Source organism: Vanellus vanellus (assembly GCF_965231255.1).
Source record: "Vanellus vanellus genome assembly, chromosome: 20".
NCBI classification, from domain to species: Eukaryota; Metazoa; Chordata; class Aves; order Charadriiformes; family Charadriidae; genus Vanellus; species Vanellus vanellus.
This window is the reverse complement of record NC_138925.1, coordinates 1,989,203-2,003,270: the sequence shown is the minus strand read 5'-3', so window position 1 is coordinate 2,003,270 and position 14,068 is coordinate 1,989,203. Positions and strand designations below refer to the sequence as shown.

The window sequence follows — 14,068 nt, the reverse complement described above, 5'->3', positions numbered from 1 at the left end:
CAAATGGAGCAGTTAGAGACTTTCTAGGGAAAAAAAAACCCACTCAAAAATTGCTCTCTTGATTTACGACGTTAAAAGAGTCGCTCTGCGTTACTCTGTCCTACCCCGGCCCGTAGACCGCGCAAACACAAACCGTGACAAACCCGTCGATACTTGGAAGAGGTTTGCCAGGAAAATAAAAGCATTTCTTCCTCTTTAAAAGGCGATCTCCTACGTGAGACAGCGCCGAGCAAACGCTGTAGCCAGGTTCAGTACGCGCTCCTGGGTTTTATTTATCTTCCCAGCAATAAACGGAGTGCGGAAAATAGCGTCCTGCTAGAAACACATAAATAATACGTCCGCTTGCTGCCAGCTTCCCTCATGCAGGAACTTTAAAGCATTTTAGCAATGAAGCCACCGCTGCGGAGGTGCTGGGAAGAGGCCGCTCAAAGCAGTTTTTGGTCAGCGATGCTGACTACAAAGCAGGAGATACGAAAAGCGCAGAAACGGGTAAAACCACCCGGCTGGGGGCTCGGCAGCAATGCTCATCTTCTGGACAAGTCCAATTTTTTTTTTTTTTTTTTTTATGATAAACATTTAATCTACTTCTTACAAGGGCATGTCATGACAGGACGAGGGGGAGTGGCTTCAAACTGGATGAGGGGAGATTGAGATGAGATATCGGGAAGAAGTTTTTCACTTCGAGGGCGGTGAGCCCCTGGCGCAGGGTGCCCCGAGAAGCTGTGGCTGCCCCATCCCTGGAGGTGGTCAAGGCCGGGTTGGACGGGGCTGGGAGCAACCTGGGCTGGGGGGAGGTGTCCCTGCCCAGGGCAGGGGGTGGCACTGGATGGTCTTCAAGGTTCCTTCCAAACTAAACCATTCTATGATTCTATGACCGAGAGAAGAGGGTGCTTCAGGCTTGTGTTATCAAAGCTTTGGGTTTTCTTTGAGTCAGTTAAAAAAAAAAAGAAATCCAAATCTAATAAAAAAAAAAAAAAAAAGAAAAAATTGAAACCTATTATTATTATTATAAAATGGTTTCTTTTTCAAACGTAGAATTTTGGACAGGGACTGGTCTACGGCAGTTGCTTCTACACATTTCCTGAGCCAGTTTCTCCCTCTGTGCTTGTGTTGTTTAAATAATGAGATTACAGAATCAGTCACTGGCCCTCAATAGAAAAGAACCGTTACTAGAATTTAACAATATCATTGGACTGGGAGACACTTTGACTAGATGATGCTTCGTCAAGGTCAGAGATTGCACTTTCGCATTTTGAGTGTTCAACCAGATGAAATCTCATCGAAATCCCTGATGTGGAGGGTTTGGTTCAATGGGATGGTACAAGAAGACAACAGCAACGATGCTCCTGGCACCTCTTCCAGGAGCTGCCCCAAACCGTGAGCATCTCAACGGGCAGGTGCTTTCATAGGAAGCTCACCCCAACTCTTCACAACGTTTATCAGCCGGGCAAAAGGAATACAAAAAAGTCCCAGCATGTTTCACGCAAAGCTGTGGCTGAAGATTTCAAGTTTACTGATTTTTGACTGTTCAAAATTATAACATTCACCACTACTGGAATTCAGCCACCGAGCACAGTTATTAAGGCATCACCTAATTTCATCCAAGATACCAGACTCGCCGCAAAGAAAGGAATTAGAGATGCTGTTGGGACAATAACTTTGAATTTCCTGGCTTAAGTGGGCTTAATTTTTCAGGTATGTCACACTAATGAACTTTTTCTGGTGAGCTCTATTTCAGAGCTCTTCTGTAATTAACAAAAGTGGTTCCAAGTACCTAATCAAAAGGAAGCCTGGATATTAAACAATGAGGTATTTGCATACCTTAGAGTAGATGATTGGACATCACTGCTGTGCTCTGCATATAAATTACAGCTGATAAAAAATTCATGCTTATTAACCTCCTCTTGAAAAACATTTATTTCGTCTTGTTTGACTTAATTGTAGTATCTTAAAATAGATTTCAGAATGCAAAAATGATCCCTTAAGTGCCTGGATGAGCTGCACCGTGCCCAAACACAAGCTGAAACCCGGGCAATTTTCAACTCTTCCCCACTTCTAACGGAGAAAGTCTTTAGCATGAAGTCACGGGAAGAAGATCTCACCAGCACTCTAACGTTTTCCATCGCCAGTATCTTCCCTTATGGAAAAGTCTTGGAGAGAAGTTTAATTGATTCTATACGGAGACACGTCTCGGCTCTCTCCCCATCCAGCGGTAGCTGCAAAACATCAGACCGCTCTCCGGCAGCAAAAACAGCTTTTCCAGTCAAGTATTGGAGCCCTCACACACGAAGAAGGTGGACCTGTTGAAGCGGGGCCAGAGGAGGCTGTGAAGATGCTGCAAGGGCTGGAGCCCCTCTGCTGGGAGGACAGGCTGGGAGAGTTGGGGGGGCTCAGACTGGAGAAGAGAAGGCTCCGGGGAGACCTTACAGCAGCTTTCCAGTATCTGAAGGGGGTCTACAAGAAAAGTGGACAGGGACTGTTCAGAAGGGCATGTAGTGATAGGACGAGGGGGAATAGCTTCAAACTGGAAGAGAGGAGATTAAGATGAGATATCAGGAAGAAATTCTTTCCTGTGAGGGTGGTGAGCCCCCGGCACAGGGTGCCCAGAGAAGCTGTGGCTGCCCCATCCCTGGAGGTGTTCAAGGCCAGGTTGAATGGGGCTTGGAGCAACCTGGGCTGGGGGGAGGTGTCCCTGCCCAGGGCAGGGGGGTGGGACTGGATGATCTTTAAGGTCCCAAACCATTCTGTGATTCTACGAAGTATGGCAGACCTCGGTGCCAGAACACAGCTAGACAATAACTGCTCGAGCGCGGTGCCTTGCTGCCGCTTGTCCACAACAGAGACCAGGAGGAGGAAGCAGGTGACCGAAGCAAACGATGATGCCTTTATGTGACGAGAGGATTCAATTGAATCAGGGGAAAGGCCAAAAGCCATAACAATCCTTTTGGTCTCACCAGAGGGGAGATCTGCAGCCCAGGCTCTTATTTCGTCTCAGGGATCCCAGTTCCACTTTTACTGGCACAGCTGTCACCTCAAGCTCCTGCTCCAGTGCAAGGGATGTCCCAAGGCAAGCTCGTGCTTTTGCCTCAGCACAGGATGGTCAGCAGAAAAACTATCCAGATGCAGAGGGGAAAGAAGTAAGGTTTGAGCTCAGAAAAGGCCATTTGACCTAAAAGCTGACAAAAACTGGTGACATTAAACAGGGAAGAACTTGGAAGAAGAAGAAATTGCACCCCAACCTCAGCCAGGCGCTGACCTAAAGCCCACCCATCACCTGGAGAACCTTCATGCCTTCTAATCAGGCCCCCGAGCAGCGGGCAACAGCCTCCAATAAAACACGGCCAACTTCCAAGGCTTATGCCAAACCATAGAATTTTTTCTCCAATTGTTCCAAAACCTTTAAGTTTTGCAGCCTACAGCTTAGCGCCATCTCTCCCATAAGAGAGGGAGAACCAAGATGATGTACAAAGCAACCGGCAGCTACACCAAACCGGCAGCCGGGAAGAGGACAGCAGCTGCCACGCACCTCCTCACCACCTCTGATGCCATGGGGAGACCCAAGAGGCATCGCCTCCCCTGCTGCAGGTGGGGAAGCATCGTCAGAAGAGAGAAATCATCTTCTAATTAGATAACGCAGCCACTCCCAGCCCCAGCGGTTCACATCACGGTGGACTTACGTTCATGTCAGGACTGCTGGTCTGTGAGCGCTCTTTGGCCCTGGGTCAAAAAAGAACTAGAACAGACCTGCATTTGCAATTAGTTTAATTTCCAGGCATTACGCGTGGACTTCTCAGGTGAAGCAGGATACCAAGACTTAGTAGGGGTCAAGTGACAAGAAGAGATTTATGAGCTACGGAAAACGTCAGCTTGGGATATTTATGCTTTTTCCTACACGAGAAAAATGCATTTTTAAGGTTGAATACACAGAGACCAAATCTGTGATAGATTTATCACAGTTCTGTGATACAATTCCTGAGCTACAGTCACCCTGGTTACTCCAAAGCAACACTGCTCAGGCAGAAAGACAGTAGTATGGACAGTGATGCAACCGAAGATCTATCATCTACCTCAGGCATCATACGGACTTTCCTCAGGTACACACGACGAACAGAAACACCACATTTCTCACAAATATAATGGCTCCTCCTGTAACACTGGAAGTCTTTACCAGCTCTAAAAACTACCGCTGATCCAAGAACAGGGACGGGGAACTTGTAGCAGCGCTGCAGCTCCACGTTTTACCAGCTACAGCCTCGTAAAAATTACCAAACTTGGAGAAAAAAAAAAAATTCATGGAGAATATTGACAATTTAGGACCATCCAGGTGTCTGAGGTGATCGGTGGTGTGGATGGAAGACACAGGAATTGGCTTTAACAAACAGCAAAGCAAAGCAGACGTCACTGGGAGAAGGCTCCAGGGCCACGTTATTACCTGAGGTGGAGTAGGTGTGGAAGTGGGTCTCACGATGGGAGGCGTCGGGTTCCTGCTGCCCCCTCCAGACATTATTTCTTCTGTTATATCTTTGCCTCCCTGGTTTGGATCCCGGATTCGGATCTACGGTATCGAACAAAGAAATAATTTCAAAACGAGTCTTCCCATTAGACGCTGCCCTTGGGGGTTTATGGAGAGGGGAGCACGGAGAGGACATAACTCCATTACACTCGGTAGGAGCTGCTCTGCCTTGAGCTGGTGCTCTGCAGGAATGCCGGGATGTGGTTTGTTTCGATAACTTGAAATGCGTGGTGTGTCACTCCTTAATCTCGAAACCTAATTGAATCAAAACGCTCATCAACCACACCAGTTAGGTCTAAATCTGTGCACGCCAGTGCACGTCCCTGTAACTCGGAATATGGTCTCTACTTAGGAAATTTAGCAGACAGTTTAGCTCCAGAACTAAGCTTGCCAGTTAGCGGAAAGTGCAAGAACAACAGAAAAAAAAAAAAAAAAAAAAAGCCGTGTTTTACCCTGATATGAAATTCAGTGACTGTGCCAAGCCAGGTGCTGGGAAACGGGGAGAGCAAATCAGCTCTCTGTGTTTTTCCCTTTCACATCGAGGGAAGTCATACCAATATAACAAGAGGGAATCAGAAAAAAAATACGTAGGGGAGGAAAGGGAAACCGCAAGAAGAACAAACTGAAGTCCTGTGAAACTCATCAGTATGGTCTTTGAGTCTCTTCACAGCCCCCCCAAAATAAAACACTCCAGAACACGCTCATTTGAATCCTCAACTTGAGTCAATCTGTGTTACTGAATACGGGCAACAGCCAAACTGTCTGCGTTATTTTGAAACAGAGGTTTTAATCTTTAATATAAGAACTGGAGATTTTCATAAACCTGAAGACCGTTTGTCTGTCCGCCTTCCCAAAAAGGCTTGGTCGAACAAAAGCAAGCAAACCCAGAGACGTAACCCTTCCAAGCGCAGGGGGTCTCACTGGAAACCGCCGGGCTTTTTTCCATCAGCAGCACAGAAAGTCGTTAACTGCAGAAGGCTTTTGTGATTTATCAACTTCAGTATCGTGTGACGTCTTCTCAACTCTTTGGGTTATGAAGACAAACAAATATACACATGGCACTCGGCATGTTGACAAGATGTGGTCTTCTTTTATTTTTGATGGGAATTTTTCTGCTAAAACATTTAATTAACCACAGCAATAAGGACTTAAGAGTTGGCACAAATTCCTGCCCTCTCCTCCTCCTGACAAGTAGTCAATGGCATTAAAACAAGCTTTCCCTGCCTGAAGGTTTGTAGTAGTCGAGTACTCAACCACTGGTGCAATGCGGGTGTGTGTACATATATGTTTAATTTTTCTTTAATTTCTCTCATTTCTCCAGTTGCAATGCCAATTAGCAAATTGAAACAGTACAGCCAGAGAAAGTCATCTCAGGCATTTAAAAAGCCCTTTGCTTTTCTGCTGCAAAGGACTTCACTTCGTTGGCATGAAACCCTCTTAACCACAGTTGTGCGTTTCTGAGCATCTCTGCATTTCCAATGGCATCAACGACCCAGCCGTGGCGGGGTTTGGATGCTGAAAAAGAGACTCCTCTGGACTGAAGAGGTTGGAGAAGAGGCGGCAGAAGAGTTGCATCACCCTTTGCCAACAGCAGCTACAAAAAAGGCCTTTCTTGCAAGCCCAGCCAACACCTTGTTCAGCTCTTCCCATTTCCCAAATCAAGTGTCGTCTCAGATCATCTTCAAAACTCAAAAGATGCAAATATTCTGCATTTTGAGCCATGTACACGTCCCGTATTTTTCTTCCCCAGGAAGCAGTTTTCAAACCCCTCTAATGCACATAGTGGTATAAAGTAATCTCCTTTTTAATTGTTTAGAACCGATTCATCCACAAGTTCAAGTCCACCCCTAACACTCTGTTCCAATGTTACATTCACCTGGTGTGCCTCTACTATTCCCCACCATCATCCACCCGCAAAAGGGTTTAAATTCCATTAATCCGTCTCTCTCAAATCCTCACCGGTGAATTAGGGAGAGAGGAAACGTGGTCTCCAAACCTCTACCCACTTTCATAATGTGGTGTGTTCAGGTTCTTTCAAGCCTACAAATATGTCCACAACTTCCCATTCTTCTACTTTTTCCAAGACATAATATTCAACAATTTCATTTTTGCCTATTTGAACCAATTCCCAACATTCTCCCAAGCTGATATGAGTTCGTTCGTTCCCACCTGGCTCTTTGGTAAAACTCCCAGCAGCAGCTCAGGCAGCTGAGGATCCCGGGCTTGGGGAGACGACGCTGCTTTCACTTATCTTTGTTACAAAACCGGCAAAAAGATTTTCCTTTTTGACTGGCCGAGATGTCACAAACTCGGAGCCGAAATAGAAGACTGAAGATAAGACACCACTGCAGCATTACGCAATGTTTAATTGCACTTAGGCGTGAAAGGTAAGATTTAGCTCCTCTGTGAAGATAAAGCTCAGTTTTAAGCTTAAAATGGTTATTAATTTCGTTCAACCTTACAGGCAGGACAATTCTCGGGGAGGATGTCTCAGGTAATGATGATCACTTACCGTTTTTTTCTCTCTTTTCGCTGGCGGAGGCTGTTGCTGCTGCGTAGGCACTATGATGGGTGCTGACTGATACACCGGCTGACTTGGGTAGAAAGGTGTTCCTGGGAAGGGACAACGAGACAGAGACAAGAGGGGAACATTCAGTTCATCTCTTAATGGAACCAAACCAAGCACCAGAAGTAAAACGGGCCACCGCCTCCCTCCCTTCACAAAGCAGAACTTCTACCATCCGGCTGGTCACTGGTCTGCGTGATGCTCTTCCCCACTTCCACTAAAACAGAAGCTGCTCCTCCATCAAGACGAGCGATTAAGTCGCTATTTCTTTTTTTTGTTTTTTTTTTTCCCTCTATGAACAGAAAAAAACGATCACATGCACCCGTTTCTCAGAGGCTGTTGAAATCATCAAGGCACGAAGAGAAAAGCGGCCCGTGCTCAGACTCCTCCAACTGACAAACACAAACAGGTGGGTTTGTTCTAGAGTTGGTTTTGGGTTGGCTTTTTTTTTTTTGTCTTCGTAGAGAAATTCAGTCAAAAGCATTACAAAGAATTTGCAAGGTCAACTGCAACCTATTTTGAAGCATGGCCAGAAAATTTAATTACAAGCAATGTTCTTCTTGTGCTGCAACACAAAAAAGCGCAACCATGGCTATTACTGCAAAATTACACCGCGGTGCTGATTATGTTCATAATATCCAATATAGTTTCATTACGTTTTTCTTTATGGAACAAGAGTGGCTCAAAATGACTGAGTGCTTGAAAGACGTGCCAGACATAAATGAAGGTGGCATAGTAGAGCCGTCTTCTGCCTGTGGATCAGGTATCAGGGGAACGTGGAAGATGGTGCTGTTTTTTTTTCCTTCTAAGCACGGATGCCGGACGGACTGTCTGCTTGCACTTGCACCTCGAGCAATCTGATTTCTTCTTCAACTGAACTAACCTCTAAATAGGAATGAAAACCTGTACGGTGTGTCTGTAACCAAAGTGGGAGGTTATTACTCAAGCAAACGGCAAAATCCAAGAAAGCAAACAAAACCAGCCCAGCGCAATCTGATTCGCAACTTCAAAGGACACATTCCTCAACCCGGGAGCTGGAAAGCAAAAGCCTGGAGCAGGCTCGCTGTCTGCACGCTCAGAACAAGGACTTTTCCAGGCTGAAAAAGAACTTTTTTCAGTAGCTGGAAGCGGAGAGCATCGCATGGCACCGGCATCCAGCTGCCAAAAACTCAGCCCACCCCATTCCTTCGCTCTCAGATGCAGCAATTAAGGTGGCCAAAATGACTCAATAAACTTCTCATTTTGAACATCATGGTGGGCAGCGCGGCTTCAGATCTGGCTTTGGGGCACAGAAGTCTCCATTAGTGTCCCCACGGCTTGGGAAGCCCAAACCCTCCTGCTTGTCTCCCTAAAAGCAGCCTCAAACTCTTCTAAGTCTTTGGCCAAACTGGCCAGGTGTTGAACGTGAGTTTGGAGAACATGAGAGGACAGGAGCGCGCCTGGGAGCCCTGCAATGTGTTCCTTATCTTGATTTCTTGTTTCCTAGGAACCAGATCTGGTCAGCTAGCCCGTAACGCGATCCCTGCCACCGAGGCAGCCACAGCGTCACTCAAGGAAGGATGCATCCTTTATGAAAAATATTTTTTAAAAAAGCAAATCCCGAAAAGCAAGAGCAACTTCTGGGAAGAAACACAGCTTGTGTGGCAAGAAGCCAAGCGGGTTTTTCCATGAGATGCTCTTTGCTCTGCACTCTGCCTTTTGATCCTTTCCAGCTCGGCGGCACCCAAATTTTATTCTCCCTCCTTTTTGTTTATCATTTCAAGGTCTTTTCCAATGCAGCACGGAAACTCACCGATGTAAAAGAGAATGATAAATTGCAAAACTGACACAGTTAAAAAAAAAAAAAAAAAAAAAAAAAAAAAAAGCATCGTCCATCTTCCCAAGTTTTGTCTTCTGCAGTATTTTCCCTTATCGCCCTCTCTACAGCCTGCCAAGCTGCCACGATTTTGGTGCCCAGCAACCACGCCGGCTATGAAGTCCTGAGGTTTAAGGGAAAGACCACTGCAAACAGCATTATCCACACCTGCATTGTACATTTACTTGTCTCCCGATGCCACGAGCAGCACCTGGCTCCGGGCTGAACATCTTCCAGCCCTATATAAAGAGCAACAGGAGGGAAATGCAGACGAGCACAGGCAAATCCGCAATCCGTCTTCCTTGGCTAAGCCTCCTCCGCCTGGAAAACGCTCCGCGTGACGGAGGGCTCCGGCATCGCCCACTGATGCTCTGCAGACGCAGCAACCTAAAAACAAGCTGGGACTGAAAGATTCCAAACCTCTGTGCAAGAAGCCAGGCGCTTCCGGGAGCAGAGAGGAACTGGAAGGGAACCTTTTCCAAATTACAGAAGTGAAAACCGACCAAACGGCACTAAGTGAGCAGAAAGTAAGAAAGCAGACCTGTAACAACAGAAAAAAAATGAGGAATACTGGGTAATTTCCTCATTTAGCGGATCAGGTTTAAAGAGCCATTTCAATATTTCTTCTCTTTGTTTTTTCTAGGAGAAGCAAAGAGGAACTAACTGCTTTATAATTGCTCACTCTCCTTTTATTCAGAAGTTCCACAACCGGGTTTACTACTTTTCAAATTAGTGCCATTAGCTCTATATACCCCAAATAAATAAAAAAAAAAGGGGGGGGGGGGGGGGGGGAAAGGGGAAGAAAAGAAGACTCCAGCCCTTTTAAAATGATAAACAGGGAAGCAACTGGGGCTTTAAAAGGAATCTGTGATTGTGAAGAACAAACAGGCAACTCTGCCAGCGGGTGCAGGGTTGTCATTGTTCGGCCTGGAAGGTGATCATTCACTTCAAAGGCTCCAAAAAACCAACAGCTAAAGGCGCGAGGGAAGTTGATTGCATCTCTGCCCCCACCAGACTACAGAAGGCGTGTGGGCAGGTAGCGATCAGACTGAACAAAATACCTCAAATTTAACAGCGAGTGGTGAAAACCCTCCTATAAAAGGGTTAAAATCCTATACAACAGGGTGACCATGCGAATCATCCTGGTGGATTTTTCAAATGTTTCTATAAATAAGTAAGGGAAGGTAAATTAAAAAAAAAAAAAAAAAGAAAAGAAAAGAAGTAGTGTTATACACGATTGCAAGATTCTGCAACTCATTCAAAGACAGCCTGCAGGAGCTGATTTGTTTTCAATATCAAAATACAGATCGCACAGAAAACCTTAGCGGGGTCTGTGCTGTAAGGATGATATATGGCAACACACCGGAAATGATTAAGAAAGGACTTAATGACGTTTACGTAAAAGATGATTGCCAAGAGAAGAGGTGACACGGGACACCGAAGGACACGGGGTCTGCAAAGTGGGACGCAAAGGAGAGGCAGCTGTGAGGTGCTGGAGGAGCCAAGGACCGGCGAGATGCCGCAGGAGGGATGCCCAGCGCTGCACGTGCAGCCTCGGAATTTTTAGATGCAGCTTTGAAGCTCAATACCGGGAGGATTCAATCAAATACACTGGATATTGTGTGCCAAATGACCACAGCGCACACAATGATGTTGGGTAATGTCCCAACCCTTTCGCTTGAGAAAAGGCAAGAGTGGGAGTTGCCCATTAAAGGGCCAATTTCAGCCTGTGCACGGGTCACAAGCTCTTTGACTGGACCAACTTGATCTTTGCAGCGTGAGACCGGTGAATCAAACCACACGGCTTGTTCTTTTCCCTTCCCTAAACACCGGACAAGGAGGGCAGGGATCAGAAACGTTCACTGCTGTATCGCTGTGAGCATATTCCGGGCCCGGCTCAATGGGAACGCGGCTGCCAGATGTATTCACAATACCTCAATAAATAATAATGATCGAGCAGGGAATAACAAATAGCCACTATTCTTGTTCACGTGTGATTATGGGTAGCTCTGTGAGTTGCAGCCTTTCCTTAATCGCTTGTTCAAAGAATACTCTGTTATTGTGAATTTTTCAGGAGTGAATAATAAGGACCGTGACACAACCAAATTGAGCAGCTATTTGAAGTTCAAACAAACGCTAATCCATTTCCCTATTATACATCTTCAGCTTGACAACAGAAAAACACACCCAGAAAATATTTTTGAAGAAATCTCCAAGCCAAACTTACCGTAGGCATTGGGGAATTCTCCCGGACCCGGTCCGGGATAAAAGGGCCCCGGTCCCGGCGGCTGAACGGGATACTGCTGCGGGGGCCCGACATACGGAGGACCACTGTGACGATACTAGGAGGGGAAAAAAACAACCAACAGGTTACAAAGAGTTGGGCGACTTCAGGCTGTGACATACAGAAACTCCCAGATCAACCCCCCCAGATCAATAAGGGTCTGATTATCAAACGGATTAATTAGAGATTCCAAAACGTGACTGTCCGAGAGATGCAGGCTACGACACCTACAGCCACGGCAGCGAGGATGTCGGAGCTGAAGTAGAAAACAGTCGTTCCCTGGATTTCAGTAGTATTGTGTTTTTATAAGGCCCCGGGTTTTAGAGTAATTGTAGAGCAGTTAAGTCAATTTAGATACATTTATAGGCCCAAACGTTTTCCAAGAGCTTATTCTCATACTGGTTTTGAGGGGGACCTCAAAAAACTAGAAAGGCAATTTATTCTTCCTGCCTCCGCGCACAGACGAACAAATACTTCAGCCGGAAAAAAAAGTATGGCTAAATATGCAACTACCGGCTTAATTTCACTGTCCCCCCCCCCCAAACTCTGCAGCAAGCCTTGAGAAAATCCAGATGGAGCGAACGGCGCTCTGCAGTTCCTCAGGTGCCCCGAGAGCGTGTTTTTACCTGCGGTATACAGTACTGGGGGCCCTGAGGCATCGGGTAGGGCATTGGCAGATGATTAACCATCATGATGTGTTGGTTGGTTTGATAGACCGCAGTGGGCGTTTGCGCACCGGGACGGATGGAAGGGCTGCTGTTCTGGATGGTCGCTCTGGGAGGCTGTATCTGAGGCCTCTGGAAAAACTAGGGAAGGAGGGGAGAGAGGAAAGAGAAAGGAGAGAAAACAAAGAACCGGTCAGACCTTCCGGGGAGAACAATTTGGAATATCGTTGCCATATTACAATACTACTTCCAAAGGGTTGCCACGCATTCAGAAAACTGCAGGACGGTTTCTGTTTATCTGGAAACGACAAGACCAGGCTATAGCCTTCTATTTTACACGGCAGAAAAAGGTAAGAAACTTTAAGCTCCAATATTCACGAGTTTGTATCTACTGAATTATACAGCTCAACTTTCAGAGCAAATGTTAGAAAAATGATTTTTGACAAATATATTTTTATAAGGCGGGTTGACCGCCGAAAAAGCCACCTTCTTAAATATGCAAGGGAAATAAAAGATGAAGGCAACTCTTCCAAGAGACCTCCAGAACACCTAAAAAGCCACATTTTTACAATGAGGCGCCTCGTGGCTATCCTTTACGCAGATTGAACCGGGTGCTTTGTCTCGCCCTCCGTTTTCAGAAAGGTGGCAACCTCTTCCAGGGTGGCACCAAACTCTTCTACCACGTTTGCATGACGTGATGCCCCACGCAGATGGACCGGGTCCAGGAAACCAAGCAACCCGCCGGTACGCGCTCCGTTCTCAAGCCTTACGCGTTGGGAAAGGCATCGGCATCCGCGGTATGGAGCATTCATGGCACCGGCAGCCCTTGCTCTGGAGTCTTTGCAATCTTGAAACTCAGTCGGTAAGATATGCATCAGACATTAACGCATTCACTAACGGAGTAATGATACAAGTGAGAGAGACACTTATGCCATGCAGAACCAGGAGTTAAAATTACCTGTATAGGTCTGAATCCTCCCTTCAATAACGAAGCAAGAAAGCAGCAGGAAACAGAAAGAAAGCCAATGGAACAGCTTACAGATCAATAGGAAGGAACAGGATATAACATGCACCCTAATTGCACACAATTCCATTCATCTTTCTATCCTGCTTTGACTAATCTCTTAGAGAAGCAGCACGAAAAAGGACACTGAATTGGTACCCGGGACTCTTCTACCAGAATCCCACGGCAGAAACTCTTCTAGCAAAGTTTTATACAGAAGTTTAAAAAAAAAAAAGAAAAAAAAAAATAAAGAGAAAGAAAAAAATCCCAACCAAACCATGATTAACTGCAGGAAATATGATACTACAGAAAGACTTTATGTTTACTCTGTTCCTAAAACATCAAACATTTTTCCTTTCTGGTCTCTTCCAGTGACCCGGAGAGAACAGACCCAGCAGACACCCTGGCTCACATCGTGGGTTTGGTCTCCACTTCTGCACCAAGACTGGAAGGGTAAGAAATGCTGCGTATTTAATAGTTAAGCAAATAAAAAAATAAAAATTAGGTCATCGCACATCACATCGAAGACTGCTGACGATGAAGAGCGTCGATGCAAATAGCGTGTGAGTAACCGGATCATGAATGGTGAGGAGAGAAGTAACCACTAAGGAATGAAAGAATGAGCTGGACTTATTTGCCTCGGCGTTTGGAGAATGGAGTAGGGGAGAAGGAAGCAGTGATGCCTCTACACTTGACATGATGGTGAGCTTAAAATTCACATCCTGGTGAAGAGTCTAGGACACCCAAGCGGCTCCCACACCAAATGCTTTCTCCAGGAAAGCCGCGGGTGACTCCCCATCTCAGAAATCCGGATACCATTAAGATGAGCGCAATGCTTTTAGGTCCAACCCCCATGAACCTGGATGAATTGTCACTGGCACGCTGTAAGCATGACCTGAACCAGGAGAAGGCAACTGTTTGGGGAGAGAAATCTGGTAGCGAGGGTGCGGAAAGAAAACCAGAAGAGCAACACGCTGCCATGCTCCTGTATTAACAAAAACTGCGTGGCTGTCTCGGTGTGGGGGAACTACACGAGTGTTGCGTGAAGAACCAAAGGCTTATGCTGAATTTATGGCAAGAATAACTAGAGCTCGCAAGTTTTCAATATCCAAAGACACAAAAAAAGTACTAAAATCCTTTCTTCTTTCACTGCACATCGCCGAATAATGACTATTTCTAACC

At 46.0% G+C, this 14,068-nt stretch overlaps 1 protein-coding gene across 6 annotated transcripts in view; it reads right to left on the bottom strand.

Moving 5' to 3' along the window:
- EIF4G3 (eukaryotic translation initiation factor 4 gamma 3) overlaps nt 1-14,068 on the bottom strand; it is a 111,054-nt gene that overhangs the window by 56,000 nt on the left and 40,986 nt on the right. For 5 of the 6 annotated variants that reach the window (XM_082493586.1, XM_082493585.1, XM_082493582.1 and 2 more), the window contains 4 exons: nt 11,845-12,024; nt 11,162-11,276; nt 7,026-7,126; nt 4,433-4,555 (listed from right to left, as the gene is read on the bottom strand). In XM_082493586.1, coding sequence (XP_082349712.1) covers nt 4,433-4,555; nt 7,026-7,126; nt 11,162-11,276; nt 11,845-12,024 — 519 coding nt within the window. Of the gene's footprint in view, nt 1-4,432; nt 4,556-7,025; nt 7,127-7,251; nt 7,646-11,161; nt 11,277-11,844; nt 12,025-14,068 lie in introns of those variants that run through there. The other variant, XM_082493587.1, reaches the window with a different exon arrangement.